Source organism: Melanotaenia boesemani, chromosome 5 (assembly GCF_017639745.1).
Source record: "Melanotaenia boesemani isolate fMelBoe1 chromosome 5, fMelBoe1.pri, whole genome shotgun sequence".
In the NCBI taxonomy this organism is placed as follows: Eukaryota; Metazoa; Chordata; class Actinopteri; order Atheriniformes; family Melanotaeniidae; genus Melanotaenia; species Melanotaenia boesemani.
The window spans coordinates 16,762,031-16,787,301 of record NC_055686.1 but is presented as its reverse complement, the minus strand read 5'-3'; the positions used below and the strand labels follow the sequence as shown (position 1 = coordinate 16,787,301).

General features: G+C 37.3%; 1 protein-coding gene and 1 long non-coding RNA gene across 2 annotated transcripts; both read right to left on the bottom strand.

The window, feature by feature from the left end:
• Nucleotides 1-599: 599 nt before the first annotated feature.
• LOC121639261 (B-cell scaffold protein with ankyrin repeats-like) lies at nucleotides 600-21,906 on the bottom strand. Its single transcript, XM_041984421.1, has 15 exons — nucleotides 21,894-21,906; nucleotides 21,228-21,620; nucleotides 19,147-19,277; nucleotides 18,920-19,058; nucleotides 18,679-18,821; nucleotides 17,467-17,581; nucleotides 16,619-16,815; nucleotides 8,277-8,340; nucleotides 7,810-8,004; nucleotides 6,165-6,227; nucleotides 4,726-4,904; nucleotides 1,422-1,482; nucleotides 1,313-1,342; nucleotides 991-1,070; nucleotides 600-872 (listed from the first exon to the last, which is right to left on the bottom strand). Exons 1-15 carry the CDS (start codon nucleotides 21,904-21,906, stop codon nucleotides 846-848), a joined length of 1,830 nt encoding a protein of 609 aa, XP_041840355.1. The 3' UTR covers nucleotides 600-845.
• Nucleotides 2,171-2,839, bottom strand: LOC121640396. Its single transcript, XR_006010451.1, has 2 exons — nucleotides 2,324-2,839; nucleotides 2,171-2,245 (listed from the first exon to the last, which is right to left on the bottom strand). It is a non-coding gene; the product is annotated as an uncharacterized LOC121640396 (long non-coding RNA).
• Nucleotides 21,907-25,271: the final 3,365 nt, after the last annotated feature.

Here is a 25,271-nt window from a genome sequence, read left to right as displayed (position 1 = left end):
TTTTACATTTTTCATTTTCTTTTAATTCATTCACGGATTCATTTTGACATTTCTTGGCTCATGCAAGCCACAACTGAACACATGCTTCCTGTTTGCAACCGGGCACAGCAAGAGCCCCTTTATTGATGTTCTCACCCTCCGCATGAGTGTTTTTACTTGTTGTTTACATTCATAAACGTATATGGATATGTTTTTCCATAGCTTGCCTCCTAGCCAACAGGCGGTCAGCAGGTGCTCCTGTGCTCACCAGATGGATCGCTTGATTCAGAGTAAGGGGGTGAAAGGGATAATTAGAGATAGGCCGCCCTCTAGAGGGAGATTCTGTTTCTTTCTTCTTCTTCTTCTCTTTTTTTCCAAGCCAAAACACACTGGGAAAATCTCTCAGTTTTCCTGTCTCATAAAATTCAAACTAGAATAAGAATTTGCATTCAAATTAGAATACAAATGTTTAAAAAGTGTGGATTTTTATTAGATAAATGAATACAAAATATGGTAGAATAACCTTTATTTAGCTATTTTATTTTCAATTTTCTAAATCAAGACAAAAAAAATCCAGTGTTACAATTTCAAAAACAGTCTAAACTTGACATAAAGTAGCTAATCAGACACATCATTAGTCATCATTTCATTTTTGCATTACTCTAAAAAAAACAAGACTAGGTTGAGAATAGTGAAAATAAACAAAAAACCTAACGACATCTATGAAAAATCTGTCTATGCTGACTGAAAATCAGGGAAAGAAAACTGCAGAAATATTGTGTGACTAGATATAAAGAGGCTAACTTTAGAATAAATTGGTGGCAGACAGTTTGATTCTCATTGACAAGTTATTTTTACACATGTATTCACCGTTTGTCACTTCTCCGAAACATCTGCAAAAAGAAGAAAAGGAAATCGCTCAATTAACGTGCAATAATCTGTAAATTATGTGCTAATACATTTCTGCATACTTCTGCCAAGCTATCCTGTTGGCAAATGAGATAAACTTACCTGCTGTCCTTTAAGCGGCTTGCTGTAAAAATCCGACTCCAACGGCTGGCTTGCTCTTCTTCTTTCATTAGTTGCAACACCTGGTGATGGGAGATTATACAATATGTACTGCTGAACTGAGAATTGTACAGTCAAAGAAAATAAAGCACTCATTTGGCACTAGTGAGACTTAGTAGATCAAAACCCAGCTCTGGGGATTTGATTAAACAACCTTTCCCACAGGATTAATTCCCCACCACTGCAGCTGGCAGTGGAGCAACTACAAAGGCATGCAAACACAGATTTCCTCTGTGCTGTATGAGATAAGTTTTTAAAGACTCACACGATGTATGATGAACAACGCTGATTTTATCTGCAGGGAGTGAAGAGTTTCTTAGATATTTACAGTATCAATTCACTGACTGTTTTTCCCACATAACCAGAATATTTACCATAGACGCTGTCGTCATTCCTGTTGCTGATGATTTTGGCTCTCAGGTGACTCAGCTTCTCCTGTCATGATGAAGATCAATGCATTAGAGCCCCACTCTGCTATAAGTAACATTTCTTTACACTTTACAAGATGTTTTATAATATGTTACATGACTGCGGAGACCTGCAGAACACCTTTATTTGAGATCAAGTGAACACTTACAAAAGACAAAACATAAAAAGCTGCATGAACACAGAAGACGATAAAAGACAAACATTAAGCAAACAAGTAAAGTGTGTGTCTGAGGTCACCTTCTGAGTTCAGAATAGAACTTTACTGTCATTGCAAAAATGTACAACAAAATTACAAAGCCCTCCAGTCAGTGCAAAACAGAATGATAAAAAAATAGAAAATAAAATTGCAACAACATAAATAAGATAAAATAAAACATAGCTACAACATAATAATAATAAAGATAAAATAAAATGCAAAATAGCTGCCAGAGTGTAATGTATGATATAGTTATTTTAATTAAGGCACCGGTGTTTAGTTCAATATGAAGGCACATGAGCTGGAATTATCAAGTGCTCGTCAACCATTGCTCAAGGCTCTTACTACTGGCTCTTACTTCGGAGATTTTTTATTTATTTTTTTCTTTTTTTTCTTTTTAAAGATGTGGCTTACTTGACACCTCTCAAACAGTTTTTTTTCTGTCCAAAATGTGTCACAAACCCGGAGATTGGACTCAAAAGAATCAGGATTCCAGTGAAAGGTAAAAAGGAATTTATTTGAACAATGTAAATGTGCACTGGTGATCTATCCGGTCTCGTTCGGTCAGCTCTTCTGTGGGGGGGTATGAGAACAGGTGTTAGGAGGCAGGGAGTCTGTGATAATGATGCAGGATGTTACAAATCCACGTACCGGGTGCTGTAGTGCAGTTTGGTGAGATCGTACAGGCAGAACCCGGGAAGCCGGACGGGGAGTCCACTGGAGTGGGTGGATAACTGCTGGGTAAAGAACAGATTAGTGGGGGAATAACTGGCGGGGGTCAGGGTCTCCAACCCACGGAAGTGGGTGATAATGAATATCTCCGTCTGGGCAGAGTAGATTATTCCGTGATCCAAAATCCACATCCAAAAACCAGTCCAGGGGTCAATAATCCAGAAATCCAATAACAAACAGAGATACCAGTCAGGGGGCAGGCAGAGACGATGGTCCAGGTCCAAAACAAGGTCAACAACAGGCAGGTAGGCAGGCAGACAGGTAGAACAACGGCTGGAAACGTGCAGGGTAGAACCAAGACGATCTGGCGAAGAAACGCTGTCACAGGCAGGTATTTAAAGGGCATCAAACAGGTGAAGCGTATTACCAATCAGAGTGGGAAAATTAGGTTGCGTTCAGGGAGGCTGGGAAGTCCGACCCTTATCAGACGGATCATTACAAAATGTGTACATTTTTGTCCTCAAAAGAGTGTCCTTTGTCTTTTAGGTGCAGATGAACCACAGAATCGTGACCTGTACAGCTGCTGTTGTGCCATGCATCTACACACATGGACAAAATTGTTGGTACCCTTCGGTTAATGAAAGAAAAACTCACAATGGTCACAGAAATAACTTGAATCTGACAAAAGTAATAAAAAATAAAAATTCTATGAAATTTACCCAATGAAAGTCAGACATTGCTTTTCAACCAGGCTTCAACAGAATTATTTAAAAAAATAAACTCATGAAACAGGCCTGGACAAAAATGATGGTACTCTTAGAAAAGACTGAACAATTTTATCCACATGTGTATGAAGAGGCTGTTGGGCTCTCCTCCAGGTCTGAGCATTCCTTGCTGCTCTGCATAAATGACACCACGCAGCTTGTGTTTGAGTGTTCTGTCTTTTGGATGAAGCAGCCTCTGTCTGATGTGAAATATACAGGAATGTCATAATTGTGGCAGGAGTTTCTCAGAAACATGACAATGTTCTTGCAGCTGTTTTTCTGTCTTCCCTGTTTGTGTTTGTGTTTCTCTGATTTGTTAAAATCCCAGTTGGGATAACTCCTACCATGGATTACCAGAAATCTACACCAATAACCTGATGTATAATGTTTTTTTTAAAATAAAAATCAGTCTTCCTGTGCATATTTTGCTCCACACTTTTGTCCTGTCATGTCTCTACTCTTCATTCCTGTTTTGTTTTGTCTTTTTGTTACTTGAAGTTTATGGATTTATCCTTTTTTGTTTGTTTGTTTTGCTTTTAAGATTTGTTTTATTTGTTTGTGTATTGATATGTCAATTATATATATATTTAATGAAACACTTTCTGTATATATAGTATTTTACACATCACTGTATTGGTAATTTTACTTTGGTAGAAGATGCCGAGCTTATGTCTATGGTTATTGTAGCCATATAGCCGTAACTGTACACCTTAGAGGGAAACTTGCTTTTAAATTTATGGAAGCTTAGAGAGCAAAAAATAAAAAATATACATATCTCATGAAATCATAAGTCACTTATTTTATGATCTCAAGATAATCAAGCTCATTTAGTGACAGATTTACCAATTATATCATTATCTTGAGATAATGATGTTTTGTTGATATAATAGATAAATTTGTGTTTTTATCTCAAAAGGTTTGTTTTCTTAAGATAACTGGTTAATATGTGTTGTTAGTTCAGCCTCGTAAAGTCTGTGCTCCCGTCGGGCTGTCCCATGGTCTGTTTACTGACTAAAACACGTGTGATGAGCTCAGTTTGTGATTGATTGGTAAATATTAAAGTGTAGGGTAATCATTGAGGTAACATAATAATAATGTCCAATTACAAAATGGGAGTTGATTGAAGTTTTAGTTGCTCCCACAGTTACACACTTAAATCTGTCATTTATTTCTATGAATATAATTATGTTCTTATTGAGTTTCATTTGGAAAAATTCCTTCTTTGTTGTTCTGAAAAACATTATTCATAAAATGAAAAACAAAAACTTTTTCATATTAATTCAATAAAGGCAGTAAAGTCAACTGATATTTTTGCTGGTTAGTTGATGAAGCTGTTTTCCCAATGAGAGGGCATGTAGGTCTTCCAGTTATGTGTCAGTTTTTTGGCACCTCTGGCTCCCTGTACAATTCATAGAGGATGCCCCATTTTGAACTTCCAGATAGTGGTCTATCACTTTCTCCCTGCCTCTTTCTGTGAGAAACTTTAAAGCCTTGCAGCTATTATAATTAGTTTGACAGATGATAGCTAACACAGCACCTATCATGCAGCATTAGCAGCACACAGATCATAAATCAGACTTCTTTCTCTTTGAATGTGACACCATGCAGACATCCTACCTCCTGCTTGGCATCCATGCCCTTCTGAACCTGCTGCCAATCACTGAAGCGCTCAAGAGTCTCATCAGTGCGTAAACCTGCTTTCAGCCTCTGTTGGAGCTCACCAAGCCCATGAAGTTTGTACATCTGGTTTGGTATAAAGGTGTCATAGGTGGAGGTGATGCTGCCTTCTGCAGCTGCTGCAATGATAAAAACACTCCATAAAAAATATCTGATCAGAATCAGGTAAAAAACTTTCAACATTTCATCAATAACCCAGTAGTTTTCTCTCTTAGACACATTATTCCATTGTATTATTTATTTTCACAACCGTTTTGGCACCTGCTTGTGTGAACATGTGCTACTTGCTTATTTTATTGCTTTTTTTACTGTTTACTTTCCCATCTCGTTGCCTCTATAATGATTCAATAAACCATTGCTATTGCTGTAATTGTAATTGAACAAAACTCAACAAATTATTCAGCACCTCCCAGCAGGTAACAGGAAACCACAGGAGAGTAGGAAGCAAAAATAACTAGCTCTGCAAATTGCTGCAAGTGTTCATAGCAATTCTACCCCAAAAGAGGAAACTTTAGTTTTTTATTTTTATTTTTTTTTTAAAGTTTTTTTAACAACCTGCACTAACTTTGAAAGACGTAGAAAATTCCCAGCACAAGACTATTTCAGTCCAGCTCAGCAAACTTGCCTCATTAGTAAATGAGGAGTGTGCAAGATGAACAATACTTAAGTATAAATATAGTATAATTAAGCATTACAAGTATATAATGATGTCATGATATATATACAATGCATATCATGATCCATCTGCAAATGCAGAGGCATCAACCTTTAAAATATATTTTGTTAATACCTGCAAGGGGACAGATATTTATGAAATCAAAGGAAAATCATATATAAGGGGAACCTGATGAAAATCAGAAACAACTGTTACCATTCATATCTGAAACTAATCTTTTTTGTTTTTGTTTTTTTTTAAATATCTTGACTAACTCTGGCTGAGCTTGGTTGAAAGCAAAGTGGAATATAGTGAGAAGTCTTTTGACAATGTTGTGTCAGATGGGGCTTTAACATGGTTCTCTGTTGTGATAGTGGTACATGTGTATTCCTTCCTGACTCCTAAGAGTTTTTGAACAAGTTCTAGTTGCAATTTGACATTTAAATTTTTATGTAGTCCAAAATGTGAGCTTTTTACCAATTCCAAAGGAAAACATTGGTGTGTGCTGTTTTTGATGACTTGAAAATGTAATAATTATTACAATATTTGAACATTAATATCAGGTTTATATAAAAAATGTAGCCATGCTGCAAATTTAAAAGGCAGACATAGGCATGCAACAATTTTGGAGCTCAGAAATAGACAATTTAGAGCAAAGAAAATAAATTAATACATTTGTTTAGTACAATACCAAGTGCTCAGATGTGACCCGTGTTAAGCTCACCTTGTTTAGTGGGAAGTGAATACAAATCAGCATCGCCTTGTTGTGTCTTCTTCTTCTGGAACACTTTGAACAAGTGGAAGTAAATATACGTTAAGAGTAACACAACAATCACAATTTACATTTGTTAAGCAGGACAATAACCTAATTCAAACCAGAGCTGACTTAAACAATTATGGCTTCTGCAGTACAGCAGTTCTTCCACCAGGGGGAGACATAGTCTAAAGTTAAAAATACACTACTGATGGACAAGATCAGCTACAGTACGTGTGGAAAACCACTAGAAAAATATAACAATATTTCTGAAATGTGACAGCATATGGTGTGCATAAGGGAGTATGAATAAGAAAATAGAGATTCTTGTTTTCTCTCTGTTAAATTTACATGCTGAATTAGACATAACAAATGATGCCTTTTGGCTTGGTAGTGAGCTCTCATAATGAAAGGCTACACTGTTGAGCTGTCAGAGGCGGTGGACCTGCGGTTGTGTGGCCAGCAATGGATTAAAGTTCAACATCCACACCCTGGAAGATAATCCCACCTCTGCCTAGTTCCACATTGACATCCTTCTTTTCCTCTTCTTGTTCAAGCAGAGCCTCTCTTCTCTGCCTTTGCTCGGTCTTTAAGGCTTCATTCAGAAAAAGGTACTATGCGCTGATCCTCATGTAGCTTACATATCTTCTAATTCCCCCCAACAGGACTAAATTTTATTCACATTCTAGCTCTTCTGTCTCACTGAGCTGGAGACGTCGCCGCTAACAGGAGGCTCCTCATTATTTCCACTGCAGTTTTCTCCAATAACTGGCTCCTCGCCTAATCCTCCACCAAGCCTCATCTCCTCTCACATCTTTCAGTGAGGTGGTGGGCGTGAGGAGCAAAACGTGATCCTTGTGTGGTTTGAAACTCTGCTGTTTCAATAGATGGAAACCTCTCCTTCTCTTGTACACTCTGGGGACAAGGACGATGGAAAACATGTGTAATGACTTATTATGGCTGACTTGGCCTTGGTCGGGCCAAGATTGGTTGCAGATGGCAGCCTAGTCATTCCCTCTATTACTGAGGGGATGGTTGGGAGATGGAGGATTCAGTGGAGCACTTCTTGCTACAAAATAAGGAGAGGGGCTCTACTGAGAGACAATGACCACATTTATGTGTTTTGAATGAAACGGATAGTCAGGGACAGGTGTAATATTGTTGTCAGTAATAATTAATTGTAGAAGCATGTGTTATGTCTGCATTTGCGAAACAAAGAAGTCAGAGCTGTTTTAATGATTTATGAGTCTTAATAATACCAGTCACTTTTGAATGTTTCAGCTTCATGAAATATTTAAGCAGTTGAAATTGAACAGTTAGAAGATATGGGCTTTCGGTGCAGCCAAATGTGTCTTTCTCCGGCCTTGCTGTTGTTTGTTTAGCAACAGGGAGCGAGTATGTTCTTGTGGTTTTGTAAAATCAAAACAAACTGCATCGTATAAAAGGCCCTTTGCTTTGTTCAGCAGCGCTCCACTGACAACTGAAATGCACATTCCAGGCACTTCCTCCCTCCCACATGAACTCCCCTTCACATATTGTGCATATCTCAGACTTGTTTTTACACTTGTATCTAAATGTGGGGAAAAGTGGAGAAAGATGCATGAAAGGGAGGTACCTTGGGCAATGTAAGGAGTTTTGCTGTCTTTCTCCGTGATGCCTTCAGGCCTGGGTGTGGGTGCTGGAGGGCGATTGGTGATAACCAATGCTTTTGCTGGGTTCAGAGTGGTGTCATGTTCATCATTCACTCCTAACGGTGCATAAAGGTCCTCCTCCTCATCTTTGTCCTCATCTTGTTGCTGTTTCCGCACGACTGTGATGGAAAGAGTCCATAAGTGTTTACTGCACTGTTGCTTCAGTGTCATTTTGTGTGTGTGTGTGTGTGTGTGTATGTGTCATTTCACAGCTGATAGTAGGCAGTGCTACATGATGTCCCCATCAGCAAAAGGAAAGCTATTCAGTAGTCGGAAATGAGCAGCAAACCAGCTAAATAATATGATGAAAAAAAAAAACACAAAAACAAAAACAATCCCATTACTGGTTTTCTTTTGTCCCCGTTCCACTTCCCATCATTTCCTCCCTCACCTGTGTTGCACATCATTTCGTACACACTGGCATCGTCATTGTCCTCGCTTGAGTTGAACATTTTCTGTAACAGCACAGAATGAGGAGAAGCATTTTAAATCACAAAGCAACAGCTTGAGAGGGGCATTTTAAAATTCAGGGATTTCATCTGTTATGTGAAGCTGAATGTTTGCCACATGAAATTGGATTTTTTTTTTTTTTTTTTAACAAATCTTACAAAGTAAGCTTGTAAATTTTGGCAGACATGTGAGTTTCTCCTTTTAACTGCTCATTTCCTCACCTACAGCTGTCCTCCAAGGCAGAGCTGGGCAACATTTTCTTCCTGAGGGTCATATTGACTTTAAATGAAGCAGCCACAAGTAATGAAACAGAGGCCCAATGTGCTATTTGTCTTTTTTATACAGTGTAAAAGAAAATATTTGCACTGTTTTGCTTGTATAACATGTACATAGAGTTGTTCCTTATTTATTTCTTTGTCTAAACGAATATTCTGCCACCAGCTTTTGTTGAAAGACAGTTTTTAACAATGTAAAATGTCTCTTCAGTGCTTGATGTTGCATCCTTTGAACATAGTGGTACACCTTTGGCATATAAAATACATATAGATTACCATTCTTGGTAATAAATAAATAAATAAACAAACAAATAAAAATAAATAAATGAATAAATAAATGAAAATAAAAATAAATAATAAAAATAAAATGAAAAAAGGACTGCATTTTTAAGTATCCATCCTTAATCTGTTTCTGCAAGCACAACCTCTGACCTTACTAACTTAGCTTCCATCTCTGTAAGAAAGGAATACAATGGTACTGTAGATTGCCTCAAGAGTTATTATAAAAGCTAAGTTTTTTCTTTTTTCTAATCCTTTGAACAACTGATTAAGTCTGTCCATATTCCTAGAATTGGAAATAATTAGAGATGTCCACTGAGCAGCATCTGCTTCTATGCAATGCTTTAATACCGGCTGTGATATCATTAATAAGCTATCTAATGTTCTGCTTTGACTTTCAGAAATGCAGTTTCAGGGCTACAACATGAATTGAAGAGGTGTGCTGTTGAACAACACCCGCTGGCTAACAGAAGGAAGTTTCCCTGTAGCAACAGAGCTGCTGCAGAGTCGGCCTATTTGTTAATTGCATGCTGTGAGACAGACAGGGCTATGATCAGGGTAATTATGAAATCACACAATCTTCCCCATTCACTCCAAACATATCATTTAGCAAGTGACTCAAGACCCTTTGCTTGACATCAGACTGCATCCGTAATTAGAATAAGATATTACGAGTTATTATTCATGACCATATTTCCAGCTTCTGATAGAGATGTAAAGTATAGAAGAGTTGCATCATTAAAGGGTTAAAAGCAAAAACAAAATAAATCTAATAAATAATTCATTCTTAGTTAAAAAGAAACTGTGTGTCATATTTTCTCAGAATTGTAAATACATCTACTTTAAGTCAAACTGTCTTTTAAACGGTTTGGCTTTTCTATTATTATCCCTTAGAATTATATATTGCTCTTCTGTTTATTTGAGAGGAATTATTACCAATTTGATGTAAAAACGTCTGTCTAAATCTGCAGGATTTATAAGATAGAGCTCACTTGGATCAAAATATTACCATACAGCCCGCTCTGCACTGTGTGCCGTTCCTAAGCAACACAGCCAATCATATCTCAATTACAATATTGTACTCTTCCTCGAACTGCAAATTAGGTATTGGCTAACATGAATGCATTAACTGACTGTAGAGATTCTTTGCAGGCTCAACAGGTTCAAGGAATGGGTTATTTCCTGCTGCTTGAACATTGAATTTTAATAGTTAGCTGCTGTGGTTCTGCTCAGTATGGTATTTTCAGAGGTAAAATCAGAGCAGGGGAGGGGTATTTATTTACAAACCACAAATGCTAAATTATTTTACAGATGTCTGAAACTAAAGGACCCTCAGGCATTCTAGTTAAAATCGGTTTCACTGCTGCAATCCAAGCAGCAAGACTCCAGACAAAACAGCAGGCAGGCTTTTGTCGAAGTGAGAAGAAATCTTAAGTTTATCTAGAAGCTACAGGATAAGGAGAGCAAATCTGTCTGCAGCAGCTGAAACGGCCAGTTCAAAAGCAGGCTTGGCTTTGCTCTCAGTGGCAGCAAGCTACTGTCTTTTAACACACAGAGTATCAGGATGAGAGTGTTTGATGCATGAAAGACAGCACCCAATGCAGTGCAATCTGCAGCTCTGAGTTTTTGGAGGATTTTTTTTTTTTTTTTTGAGACATGAAACAAAAAGAAACAAATTCAGCATGAAATATTCCACACATCTGCAGCATTAATTTTGCCCATTAAAGTGCCAAAAGCAAATGTATGAAGTTATTTATTTACAACCCAATTCCCCAAAAAAGTTCTAAATGAAGTTGAAAATGTAAATAAACGCAGAAATTTGCAGAATTGACCAAATTTATATTCACAATAAAACATAAAAAGTGTATAAAATGTTGAAAGTGAGACATTTGACTAATTTATGGAAGATATAAGCCCATATTGAAACTGACAGTGGTACTTAAAAGCAACAGTTGGAAGAACTTGTTGCAACTAATTAGATTAAATGGCAACATGTTGGTAACGAGGTATAGAAAGAGTACTTTAAGAGTCTCTCTGACATAAAGATGGGTAGCAGTTCAACAATCTGCAAGAAAACTGTGTCCACAAATTGTGGATATTTTTCATAATAATACTCATTAAAGTGAAACTGAAGAGTCTAAATATGCCACAGGTTACAGTACATATTATCATCAAACCTGGACACATCTCTGAGTACATGAGACACGACCTTAAAGTCCATATTGAATGCCCATTACTGTTGGGCCAACTGACTACACAGCATTAAAACAGGGCTGATTCTGTTGTTGAAATCACTGCATGGGTTCAGGAAAACTTCCAAAAATCATTGTCTGTGAACACAATACACTCTCCCATCCACAAACGCAAGTTAAAACTCTATGATGTAAAGAAGAAGGTATATGTGAACATGATCCAGAAAAGGCCATCATCTTTCTGAGCTTAAGCTAATTTAAAATGAACTGAAGCAAATTGGAAAATTGTTCTGAGGTCAGGCGAATTCAAATTGGAAAGTCTGTTTGGAAGTCATAAAGGCAGCATCCTTTGGCTCTGAACCATCTGGCTTGTTCATCATTCAATAAAAAAAGTCTGCATCTCGGCTCATTAGTGCCTGAAAATGATAATCTGCACATCTGGATAGGCTGTATAATTTCTGAAAGGTACAGTATATACAGGTTTAAGAACATATGCTCCTGTCAATGCATCTTTTTGAAGGCCTTGCAAATTTCAGCAAGACAATCCTATACCCTACTGCATCTATGGCCCACCATCAATCCAAATCTTCAACCAATTGCACAAAACTCTGCATGTGTAATAGAAGGCAGCAAAGACACAGTCTGCAAGTCATCTGGTCTGTGAGACTCAACAAGGTGTGCCTTAGGCTAAATGCAAATGACAGTCTGTTCACATGTTAAATCTTTAACAGGCTGACTAACAGTTTAGCACAACATGCTCACATTTGCTGAGCTGCCACCAAAACCAAGTGCAACTGAACCATCAAGATCAACCTCATGTTACAAGAGGGAAATTCAGAGGTATCCTCAGGTGTGTGGGGTTTATCATTCAAGAATCATGAGATGCGTGTTGTCTGTGGTTTTATGATGCCACTCCTAGCCTTGAAGTGGTTAAAAGTTTTTCATCTGCTCTATCACAGGTAATCTGAGGGAAGTAACTGTTTCCTCCTCCACAGGAAGAGTAATAATGATATAATTCAAATGATAAACAAATCTCTGGTGTTTCTCCATTTTGACAAACATAATGGGCAGTAACTGGCAAAACAAACACAATATGCAAAGTAAGGCCTGTACACTCAGCAGTTCCCTGGACTAGAGTGTAGTGTATCACCTAATTTGGCTTTCCTCAGTTTGGGTAATGTTATACGGTAAACAAGCAGAGCATGCAGGATATGAATGGCTCTTTGTTGTCTATCAAGGCCTTACAGTTCCAGGCTTATTTATATTTATTAATTTCTGCTCCACATCTGAAAACAGCCAGAGAAATCTCATATTCCATCTAAATGCCAAGTGACACTCAGACAAATTTATGGTCCAGCATTAAAATGTTAAATAACAACCATGTGTGCTCATGCTGGTTTTTCACCATGCACAATCATGCACTCTGAGGATATAAACATTATAGATAACAGTGGAGCATTTTCTGTATTTATATGCTAGTTATGTTCTCTTTGAATAATTCAGCTTTCCCCACTGGAGCAGTTCGCAGCTAATTAACAAAGAAGTGCGACGCCAGGGCAGACTGGTAGATCTGATGCAGGATTCGTGAGTGATTCAGCCTGTGTATGAGGCAGGGGACTGATCCATCTTAGATTTATTGACAGAGTGCTGCTATACACCAATGCCCAAATCACTGATTCATCATAGGTTGATTAATTGGAGGTTGGTGGAAACACTGCAGATTAGTTAATGAAAGTGCTGAACCTCACCTCACAGCCATGACTCTTTGGATTTCTCCAACATGCTCCGACTGCATATGTTTCAGCTGTCAAGATTCATTTCAATTACCCTGCACAGAAACGGATGGTGCTTATACATGTCAAATCTGTCTGTTGTGTTACATCTATAGGCTTGTTGACGTCCCTGTGGAGAGACCTGTGTTTGACTCAATTGCTCCCCTGTCAGCTCTTTCCAGGCTTGCAGCAAGCACTCACTAAAGCAGTCTGATCAAACCATGCCCAGTCTGCCGTCACTCTCAATTAGCAGTGTTGCTAGGACGATAAGTACATTGCAACAGCTGTTGGAGTTTCTAAATTTCCCTTGGGGCTAAATTCTCCATAGGTTGAGCCGAGGCATCAGTGAAAGTTAAAAGTTGGTTGTAAGACAAACAAACACAGGTGATAAGAGGAGAATTTCATGAGAAAGACTGAGCACTACGTTAACAAAGTGCTAAAACATGATAATGATTCAACAGCTTGTTTCAAAGGATCATCATGGTAACAACAAATATAGGTATGAAGTTGTATTCTTAACACACTGACGTCTAGTTGTGCTGAGCCAACAGACAGTTGTGGTTTTATTTGTACAGGTTTTGAGATACTTTTACTAACTTGTTGTGTTTGAGTGTTAATATTACTCATGATTTGATGGTTATCCATCAGTTTATTTCAAACACTTACCACACATTTAGCTGTGTTACTCATTCCACAAACACATGATCCTCACATGTTGTAAAGGTGACTCATCAGGCTCTCTATTGAAGTACAACACCACATACACAGGCTAATATAGTTCAACATAAATGGACCCTTGACAGATGAGCAGGTTACCCATACCGTGTGCACTGATGCATCTCTCTTCCATCACATTCTGGCTTTCAGTCTGTGTGCTGATAACAAGATGGATGGTGCCTCTCCCTTTCAAGCTGGGATGATGCAATGTTCAGGCTTTTAAAAAAGAACTTTTTTACTTTTTCAACTCTGTCTGCCTTAGAAAGATTTCAACACAGAAAAGGTAGTACTAAACTAAAGTTTATTACCATTCAGTGTACACAATGGTGTAGACTGATTTACAAAGGCCTGTTTGATCTGCTCCTTCTCTACCTGTGTGGGTATTTCAGCAAAAGTCTGATGTCCTCATGCACTCAGGATTTCTACACACTGACCGTCCCTCATGTTGTTAGTGGGTAAATAGTATTTCAGTATTGTTCTCCTTCAGATTGTAATAGTCTTCAAAACACCTTAAACTTCAAAATCTTAACTCATTGAATAATTTTAAACTTAGAGTGAAAGTCTTAAAATAATAATAATATTTTTTCAGTTGTAACAGCTATTTAGTCTTGAAATTAGTCTAAATTAAGAGTTCGAAGAGTTTAATTATTCCCTTGTCCATTTGTCCATTTGTACTGTATTTTGGAAATGTAGCTGAACTTTGTAAAATAACAAGCTAACTATCCTGATATAAAGAAGGCATAGTCTACTATTATTATGCCTTCCAAAAGTCTAAACCTATTGTATGCTTATTTTTAGAAAATTTTTTTCATTTAAAGAAAAGCATTTTTTCTGACCTGTCATGCTAATTATCATATTTTCTGCCTTTTCTGAAATACGACTTTGTGGCAGTCAGCTGGCTGTGCTCAAAAGGAGAGAAATTGTATTTGTAAACTCAAGCAATATTTCAATCCAAAAACCCCTCACCCGCTTGTTTGAGAAAACTATTTTCTCTCTGCCGATCTTAACCTGTCAGCCTAGCGTATTTTGTTTTAGTTGAAATGGTTTTTCAACAGGAATATCGCTCCTGATTTCTTTCTGATTTATTTTCTGGCATTTTCAGCACCATGAGACAGGGCAGACATGGTTGTGACGGATGTTTTCAAAACTCTGCTGAGTATGTTAACCCTGAATTTAGGGAAACCCTGGCTTTTCTGTTTCAGAAGGCGAGGTAAGTCTTACCCTGAGTCTGTTACCATGGTAACCGACTGAGTACTTGTCTCCTCCCACCTGAAGCAGCTGTCAGACATGGGTTCCAGAGATTAATACCACAATGATTTATGTAGGCAGAGGACTTTTCAGAACTCAGGACAGATGTTTTATAATTTCCTGATGAATATCTCTTCAGTTTTTCTTCTCTGTAAAATAGACATTTTCATTTGCCTACATTTGTGTTTTTCCCCAGTGGGACTGAACGTAGAAAACTAATATCCACCAATATTTTAACCCACATGCTACAGTTTTAATAAAGTTAAGAATTCTGTGAGTGGACCATTGGACAATGATGCATCTCTCCTGAGCACCAGCATTATTACAAAATAATTTTTCTTATTGCCTGTATGCTTCAATAGGAGCCTATCACTCCAATCAGGTAAAAGAACTACCTTTTTGTCTGTGGTTGTCATGGTGAATCCAGGTATTGTCACACCATTGATGGTGGCTTTTTATTGTGGTTGCTAACTAAGTAAGATATTCAGAGTTGTTTGAGCCAACTCACAGCAGCTGTTCTGGAGCCGAAAATTTGGAGTTGCTCTACTCAGAGTTTTTCCAGAGTTGCTTTTGAGACTCAGAGTTAGTTGAACCTCCTTTTTGAAACAGGCCACAGATCAGAAATTTTGTTTGTATGATGAAATTTTTCCTTTGAATAAAACACAGGGTCATTTCTAATTTTGTAAGACTTACTTGCTTTCTGCCTGCAAAGATTAGATTAACTTAGCATTTGCCTATCTTGAGGCTAGCATGTGTAGCTTAGCGTAAAACTAAGGAGAAAAACTGAATGCAGATACACATGGATATAAAGTATTTTGAGTTTTGATATTTATGAAGCTTTTCTGTAACATAAGCAGGTTCAGTTACAGATAAAATGGGAAAATGACTGTCTTAAAGGAAAAAAACAAAAAAACACCCCAACAACGAACCAAAGATGCCACATTTGCCAACAGCCAAATTTTTCTTAGATAATTTTTCATCAAAAGAAAGAAAAATGTTCAAGCAGAAATGTTTCTTTCTTGTGTAGTATGTGGTTTAAAACTTAAAATACTTTGGTGCTTTCAAACTTCAATCCTAGATTTTTTTTTCATTGTCCTCACTGCCTGATGAAATTTGCATTGGGAAGAACATTATGATACTAGCATCCTCCAGCTGTATAAAATAAAGAGACGTGCATGCATACAAAGGAATGATTAAATCTGGATGACCTCTCATTCGTGAGTGACAAGCATGCTGTTTTGGCATTAATATATCTTTACAGTCAAATGGCAAGTTGAGCAGGAATCTTCAGATTAAGAGGAGAAAATGGCAGCCATTATGCATGAAAATCTCTACATTAGTGGCAACATTAATTGTCTGAATCCATGCAGACGACCTGTGCTGAAAGTCATTGTGTATGCATGAACAAACACAGCCTGCCTATTCTCTGTGGGAGTGTTCCACAAGGAAGCTTGCAGGCCAAGCCTCCTTCAAAATGAGAGGAGAAAGGAGCTACTACATACCCTCCTACTGAGCCATGAGCTGGGTGTAGAAACACTAGTCAAGAGGGAGATTGCATGTGACATACAGGACATTTTCTGCCTTTCTATCCATTTTATTTTAGTCATTATTAATAAAAAGCCACACACTCACAGTCTTAAGAGCATCCCTGAATGCTACACTGCACTTCCTGGCTTTGAGATCTCAAAAGTCAAAGTACAATCAGTCATTTTCCTCACCTCTAAGCATAGATCAGCCAAGAAATTCATAATACTTTTAAAACAAACATGATTTGAGAGTAGCAAGCAGGTGATCTGTTACCAGTGTCTCTTTCAGTAAGATGTGAAGCTCTGTGTGGCCATGGCTCTTTGCAATCTCAGTGGGAGTTTGTCCGTGGCGATTGGTTGTGCACAGGGCTCGATCAGCACCAGGACACTGCAGAAGCAGGCCAGAGACATTTCTGAATCCGTACTGAGCTGCAAAGTGGAGGAGCGAAGGCACATCTGCACGGTGAAACTCTGCTGACGACATTCAATTTGAAAGAGAATTTCTAATTAGTCTGGTTAAAATGAGCAGGTGTACATTTATGCACTAAGTGTTCCACAAATAAACCATGATTTTGCCTCCTACACGAGTAATAACTTGAGAGTGAATTAATGCAATGTGGACAATATAGTACATCCAGGAAAGTCAGAGAACGACAGCTTGGAGGCACTTATTGACCTGCTTGTCATAGCAACACCTCTCTCTGCCCTTTTTAGCTTCGTTAGGGATCAATCTCAGAAGCTGATGAAGCCATCAGTCTGCTGCATAATGAGCCAAAGAAATGGAAAGGTTTTTTTCCCCCCACATTGGATATTGTTTATCATACAAAAGAATTGTGCTTCGACTGTGAGCAATGTTCAGTTTAAATCACAGCAGAAAAACCTGATCAGAAGAAAAGATTGAATAAAATGGACCTTCTCTTACAAATAATTAAGAACAATACGACCTCTATATTTTTGTACTTCCAATGCAATTTAATATTTAGCAATTTCACCCAAATAATAATAGATAAATGCACAGGTAGCAGTTAGTATCTAATGTTAAAAGTCCAAGTAAAATTAAAAGAAAGATTCACCAGGTTGAGTATTTTTTTTTCTCAGTGTGATTACTCTGCAGCGAAGTACCTCTTTTATGTGTGGCTTCACTCTTCAGTCCCTGAAAACCTCCAGTGGGCATGCCTTCAAGAAGCATGGAGGACAACTGTTGATCCAGTTTGTCCACAGAGGAAACCTGAAGGGCCTGAAATCCAGACATACTCTGAAATGTTTTGTTGAGTTATGGCTGCACAGGAAATATAGAAACTTTGATGTTAAGGACCGATGTCAGCAAATCGTAAACTTAATCTTGAATGTGTTGCAGGATAACAGAAACACTGGTAGTGAAATTGGAAATGTCTATAGAGACACAATAGAAATGCCAAGTTTAATTTAGTAATACACGCATCAAACTTCTGCTTGCTTTTAGTTTATAAATCCCCTTGGCGAATTCTTCCTCTGACATTACTCAAGTTTGCTTTCTCAACAAAAATCAAATCTAATCAAATCAAGTCTTCATTACAGAAAGATGGACGAAAGCTGCTGTAGCCTATCATTTCAGGGATAAAAAAAAAGTAAACAGTGACTCATAAAAACAAGAGCAGAAATGCTGATTCGTTGCTGCTTTTTCACAACTTTCAGATAGAAAGAGTTACTTTTAATAATTAAAGCATCCTTCAAACAAGCATTCCTATGATTAAATCAACAAGTAATTTGAACATATTTGCTTAGTCTAAGAAGTACACCCACTTTTGTGTTTGTTTTACTTTGCATTTTACAGCATATCTATTAAATAAACAAAGTGCCAGATACAAATATATATGCCTTGTTGGGTACATTTTCTGGAAACAATTTCAAACCCGCAAAAAATATGGCCCCAACCTTCTTTTGTTTTATTGGACTCATCCATTTATTATACTTCTACCATCAAGTCAGGGGACTTGTGGCTGACTTTATTAAAAAGAACAGTCAGTGGATGACATGATGTTCTGACTTTCAATGTTTTGTACAAGTCATTCTATTGTAACTAAGTGGTATATTTTTGTTGGCATTTCCCTGCCTAAATACCAACAACTTTATCACTTTATAATAACAAGCTCTTTATACATTCATTTTCAATATGTACTCTTAAACCAAGGTCAAAACATCCCTGATGATGTCACCCGAGTTATTTACTCAGACCTGTCAATGACCATAAATCCCCAGGTAAATACAGACCTTTCCAGGAAAACAAATTCAGATAAGGCACAAAAACTAAATGTAGATATTCACTGAACACAGATAACCTTTTAGAGATTTTACCTGACACATAAACTCCACAGGGTCTGCGACCCTTGACAGGAGGCAAGCAAGTTCCTCCATACTGGTGTAGTACTGTAACTGCGTGTTGATCAGTGCTTTTCCACCACTATACACAGTCACTCTCACATTCCCTGCTGGAAAATCTGCAGTAGAAAGCATGCAGGAAAAATACATAAGCTGGACGAAAACAGAAGAGTCCTTCATAAATCATGCAGTCATCTTTTGTTTTTATTTTGTTCACCTGGTGCATTGACACAGAGGATCCGCTCATTCCAGCGAACAGGCTTTTCTCTCACTATCTGTGTCTCAGCGCTGAATTCAACCATACAGTCACAGCCAGCTGCATCATTTTTCAAAAGAACAAACACCTCCATGGAGCTCTGCCAAACAGTACGGAGGATTTCTGTGTAGTCAGTGTTACAGATGCTTTATGAATAAGCGAATGGGATTACTAGAAGAGCATCTCACCCCACAAGGAACTCTCGAGGGAATGACCACAACATTGGATCTGACTCTTTCAGCTGCAGATGAATGAATCTGCTCGACCTTTGGCTGTGATGCTGATTGTGGGTTGATGTTTGCTGCTGTGGCTGATGTACCTGTAAAAGATACTGAACTGTTGTGACAATGTCTTAAAAACGTTTTTTGATACCAGCTTCAAGTAAGGTTTATTTTGGCCATGCTAAATGAGGTTCTCTTGGCAAAATTAATGTCACTGATTATTGCATTTTAATACGGTATCAGCCTAGTAGAAATGACATGCATTGCTAAGATTATCTCTTTTCATGATTAGAGGTAGACATGGTTTTCACAGAGGGATGCTGAACCCCATTGTTTCCTGTAGTTCAACCATGAATTTTGTATTTGTGAAACTCAATCAAATATTCCAACTACTACTTAAAAATTATCATAAAACATTCATAACTCCATGAGGATAAAGTGTGTCCACTTTGTGATTCCTTAACTCAAAATCTAATGTGATCCTCAGCCAGTTGTTTCACACTGAACACTTGAAAAATATTTTTTACTGCTTATTTATGTTTAAGGCAAAAAATCTGTCTGTACTTTCATCTATAGCATGCTACTAGCTACATGCTAAGTAGCCTAATGATAAAGGCATAGACTGTACCTGCCTGCCCCAACGTTGTCCCTGTTAGCAATTTAGTGCGCTAATATTTACCTTTAGGTAATGATTTAATTGTTTATGATGGAATACTTATTTGCTTAAAAACAATAGTGTTTAAGCCTAACCAGCAAACTGTACTTTAAAGTTTAGTTTAGCATGCTAACACAAAATAATACTATGTCTGTTAGCCTGTTGATGTTGTAACTTTCATGCAAAAATATCACAGATAAAAAAATCTTATCAATTTATAGGCTAAGTGAATTCTAGAAGCATTCATTATTTTTCATTGAGAAGTTTGTATTAAAAGCTAATCTCTCAACTTTAGCATGTAGCATGCTATCACACGCTACCGTTTAAACTGACTACATGCTCAGCACATTAGCCCGAATTTATTTTGTACAACCCTCCTTAAAGGTGGCTGAAAGCTACTAACTTGATATTTAAAAGTGGATATATTTAAATTATCTAAAAATAAAACTTCTTTATATTTATTATAGTATTTTACTGCAGATCTGTGCACACAATTATATTTTCATGTATTTATGTTTGTTTAGTGAGTACTTACAATATATAATTTCCATGTGCTAATAAACACACTGCATCATCCTGTAATACCAGAGGTACTTGGGTTAAAATATAACTGTTCCTGGGACCTGTATCTATGCCATGAAGTGATGCAGAGTGCTCTTGAGTTTGAATTGGCTTGCAATGAGTAATCAGTGGTGGCCATATTTGCATCAAATGTTCCTCCTGCTCACACACCTGTTTAAACACAAGCCTACAGCTCTACATTTGAATTTTATACAAAAAGTGCAATTAGGAAAAACTAAGAAGGAGGCACCAGATAACTGGCAGGGCAGAAGAAGATGTGGTAGAGATACACACAGTATCACCAAAAAATTCTCTGTGGGCGCTGTAGAAAATGTTTTATGTCAGATTTAAACACAGAAAATTAAAAAATGAAGCAAAACAGGTTCCCAGGCTGCTGCAAGCATTTTCACAAATAAGGATCCCTTTCCTCCCACCCTCAAAGTGGCCACTAAAATGCTTCTTAATAGGGGAAGGCAACACAAAATAGTTTTCAAGGCTGGGATCAGCTGTAAGGTTTAATTTGTTTTAGGATATTTGTTTATAATTTAAATTTGTTGAGACTATAGAAATAGAGGCTATATAAAAACAAATTAATAACCTTGTAACTCCTCATGAATTAATTTAGTAAACATTATATGTTCATTATTTAAGAAAACATTTCTGAGACATGTTTAAAATGACTTAGTCAATATAAGCAGCATGCAAATACAGTAAACAAAGTAAAGTACAAAATTTTATTATTTTAACCAATTTTTCTGGCCCTTAATATTCTCTCAACTTTGCAGGTCTTCAGAAAGTGAAAATTAAAAATACTTTGGAGTTGATGCCATACCTTTTCTTATAATATCAATCACAGTGGACAGGTACTCAGGGGCGTCTTGTTCACTGGAAAGCTGCAGGCACTCATCACCATTCAGGGGCACCAGATCCAACAAAGGAGTCAGGCTTTCCACACCGCACAGCAACACCACCACGTTAGATGCAGGACTCAACACACGGGAAAGGAAAAAACGGCGTAGATGGCAAAAATCCTCAAGCATGCCTTTGGTCAGGATCAGGATCTTGCAAGTGTAGCGGGAAAGTCTGAGGAAGTCATGTCGTCTAGACAGTGTAGCAACATCATAGCAGCAGATCCCAGCCTCTGAGACTGGGCCAGTGAAAACTGACTGAAGATAGGTAGCCCATTGCTTTGCCTCTGTCTCGTAGATGATAAGCAGATCCTCACCTACAAAAAATAGAAAATAAAAACAATCCATAAAACACAATTCCACAATTTTCTGTATCCTGTATGATAACACAATATTTCCCCCACTCAGCTGAAATTTATCAAACATTATTTGAAGCTAACCTGAATAGTCTATAAGAGCCATTGTTTACAACAATTGGTTCTTCAGCTTTACAGAGAAGAAAAATATCATTAAGACATATCAAAGCAATAATCATCTTCATAAGCCGATAAGTGTAGTTAATAAATTAATAATACAAAGAGATTGCATACCTGTCTGGCTCATATCTACCTGTTGGCAGGTCTCACTTCATAGTAACATGAAAAACAGCAGGGTTATTGTCAGGAGGAGCCCAGATAAGAGTGTTTCCTGCTATGTCAAAGTGGGTGAACAGAAATCTCTTTTTCAAACAACATGCCGACTCCTATCTGCTCTGCTAACAGTTAAGGTTTATCATTATTAATATTATTATTTTATAGAACAAACAGCTTAATTACAGTATTGTTGAGTAGTCAGTGGTGCTACAAATCAACATGTTTATGTGGTGGAAAATTCCCACCTAAGGGTTGGGGCACACAACTTCCAGCTTTTCAATATCATGCTAGAGCCAGCAAAATATGAAGTCATAAAATGTGAAGTTATAAAAAGCCAAGGTTTAATCTTTATTAAATGAAGAGGATGGTGAAGTAAGATGAAAAATGTGTCTATTTAATATATTTTCTCACTACATCACTTAATAGGAAAAAATGTGGATATGGTTCTTGTAATAAAAATCCACCAACAGTTGAACTACTTTAGAATAAAACTGAGAAATCCCATCTTCACTTACTATTACAGTGTCTTATATGAAGACTGGGTAGGAGGGTATGTAAGCAAAAAGAGAAAGCTGCAAATATCAAAGGTGACTGTCAAATAGGCACCAGGTAACCTAAAAATGAAGAACCTGAGTTTGGATCTTGACCAGAGTTTAATTAAGTCTGGCTGCGAAGCAGAACACTAGAACCTGAGGCGTGTTAAAACTAATGATCTGGTGTGAATGTGTCCACTGCAGGGAAAGATAAAAAGGATGCTCTGACCTGCCACACAGTCAGACCCTCTTTGAGGGAAATGTAAAACCCAGGGATTCATTAACTGCCTCCACCTTTCAAACAGACAACTGACTCATACTACATCCGTGTCTGGTTAATAGCAGTTTGCCTCCATTTACTTCGACTGCAGCTCTAATGCAAAATGTTAAAAAAAAGAAAAAGGTAAGCATGTGAAAGGTGAGGTCTTGTTTATGCAAATGACTGGTATCTTATGACTCACCAGTGACAGATCACACAATTCCTGTGCATGCACATTCAGATGCTTTCACTCTTTCATCTTCTCTGCTTGGCTGGGACAGGACCTGAAATCTTCTTTTACATCTGTGGTGAGTTCAGCTGAACAAACCACAGCTTGTCACACAGCCAAGATAATAAAGCAGCCATAACTGTTGCATGAAAACAAGTTGAATAGTTAAACTTAACCTAAAGATGTAAATTATAGGGAGAATGGTGAAACAGCTAATCCTGTCCTGAGGGTGGTGCCAGTGGGAAGGACATAGAAGAGCTGAAAACTAATGATTTATCTTGGAACCATGAGTACTCTCTGGAGTTAGTTTTTGAAAATTAGTTGCGTAAGATGAGGATAGAAATTTATTGAGGTCTTTGTTGATGCTTAATCCTGAGGATGGTGCTAGGGAGAGCACCGTAGCATTAATAAAATGTACTTCTCTTATTAGAGCTTTAACCTTTTGTTTCCCCAGTTTATTTTGTATAGGGTAATTGAAATTAATATCTCTGTCTCTCTTCCTTGTATTCATTTGTTAACCCTTTTCACCTAGTCATTAATCCTGTTGTTACTGTAGGTAACTGTGTCTGTGCCACTTTCTCATTTATGTTGTCAAGATTTGGACTGCATGGCATGCTATGAACTTTATTATTCAACAATATTGTGAACCACCCCCTCAATTTTTAATAAATTACCAAGAAAGAATTAGAAATAAATGCAATGATTTGCTGAAGCATATCCTCCTGAGACCCAACAGAAAAACAAACTTTAGCTTTTTTGATGATTTATGATAATTTCAGAAGGTTGCAACATTTAAAAGAAAAAAGTTCATTTTTATGAACTGTCTCTCTGTAGTGTATATTGGGTCTTGCTTGGTACACGTAATGATTTAATGTTATGATTTTGAGGTTGTTTTAAAGTGGGTTTCTTTGAAAAATTCATTTTGTATGAGGGAGGAAATCCCCACATTTATGTGTTACCTTATTGCAATTTATTGATGTTCTTGGCTCTAAATGATTCTGCACACTGCTGGGGCTGGGGCTTTCTGGAAAATGAAAAGTAAAACATAGTGCAATGCCAACTGAAAGCAAGTTGGACCAAAGACCAACTCTGGATCTCCAGTGCCACTATATTGCAGGTTTAGATGTTTCCCTGCTGCAACACATTGGACTCAGACTTGAGCATAACTTAACATCAAGCTGTTGGAGAACCATTTCATTCGAGTCAGGTGTGTTGCAGCAGGGAAGCATTTAAACCTGCACGACACTGGCCCTCAGGTCTGTTAATAAGTGAATTATTGTTAAAAAAGATTCTGTGTGACTCAGAAACCAAAATGGGTGTGTTCAGAAATAGACATTCTTTAAATTATGCTCAACTATCTAGACTGAGATCTCAGCGTCGTGTTAGGTGCTAGGAGAATATGCATACTGCAGCCTTTTCCCATTGTTACCCTTCCTTAGTAATGATTTCATGACAGCTACCCTTTCTATTGAGAGCATTTCTGATGAGGCTTTAGTGAACTGTAAATGGTTCCGTTGAAGGTCCTGATGCATCTCTCAGGTCCTGTGTCAGTTCTTTGCTAAATTATTTTCTTTTTCTTAAAGAAGTCATTTTTTGTTACAGTTAATCTGCTGTAGATGTTTGTTTTTAGGCCAGACACCTTTTTCTTTTTTCTTCCACTTGTCTATTTCCAAAATTTTTCAAGGACACACTGCACACCATGCCATAAAATGTCTTTTTTTTTTTTTTTTTTTTTTTTTTTTTGGCTAAAACTCTTTGAGAAAGGTCTTTTGGTGACCTTGTTGGTGGAAAAATACTATTTTATGTCTGTCAAAGTATGTTATCTTTGGCATTGTTTGTGGTCTCACCTAAAGAAAATGTTTGGAGGCTGGAAAATGATCCAATTTGTAAATAGTTTCTTTGCCAATTTGTCTGTTATGTGCAGACACAAAAGTGGTTAATCCCTCGAATTAGGTGCTTTTTAATGCCTGAATGATTTATAGGTTAGTGTCTTACCTTTATATTACTTTGTATTTTGTTTACAAGGAGCCAGACTTTCTTAAAGTAAAACTATTAAGTAATAAGATGCGCCTTAATATTTTAGCACAGTGCTAAACATTTATATACCATTTTACAGCTAAACTTACCAGCAAACCCTCAATCTGACATAAAAAGCCTTGTTTATTTCGCAGTTTTGTTTTTGTTTTTTTATATATATAAATTACTCGTTGCTACAGATTTGTTATAACTTTATTACAATAACACTAGTCAGTAATAGATGGACATAGAGGCAGCCCTTTGACAAAAGTGAATGTACAGATACAAAAGCCAATGGA

Excerpts from the sequence above, each read along its gene's own strand:
- LOC121639261 (XM_041984421.1), bottom strand. Across the intron at positions 18,822-18,919 it reads CCTCTGTGTCAATGCACCAG|ATTTTCCAGCAGGGAATGTG; the intron begins GTGAACAAAATA and ends TTTCTACTGCAG. Across the intron at positions 1,343-1,421 it reads GAATGACGACAGCGTCTATG|ATAAAATCAGCGTTGTTCAT; the intron begins GTAAATATTCTG and ends CACTCCCTGCAG.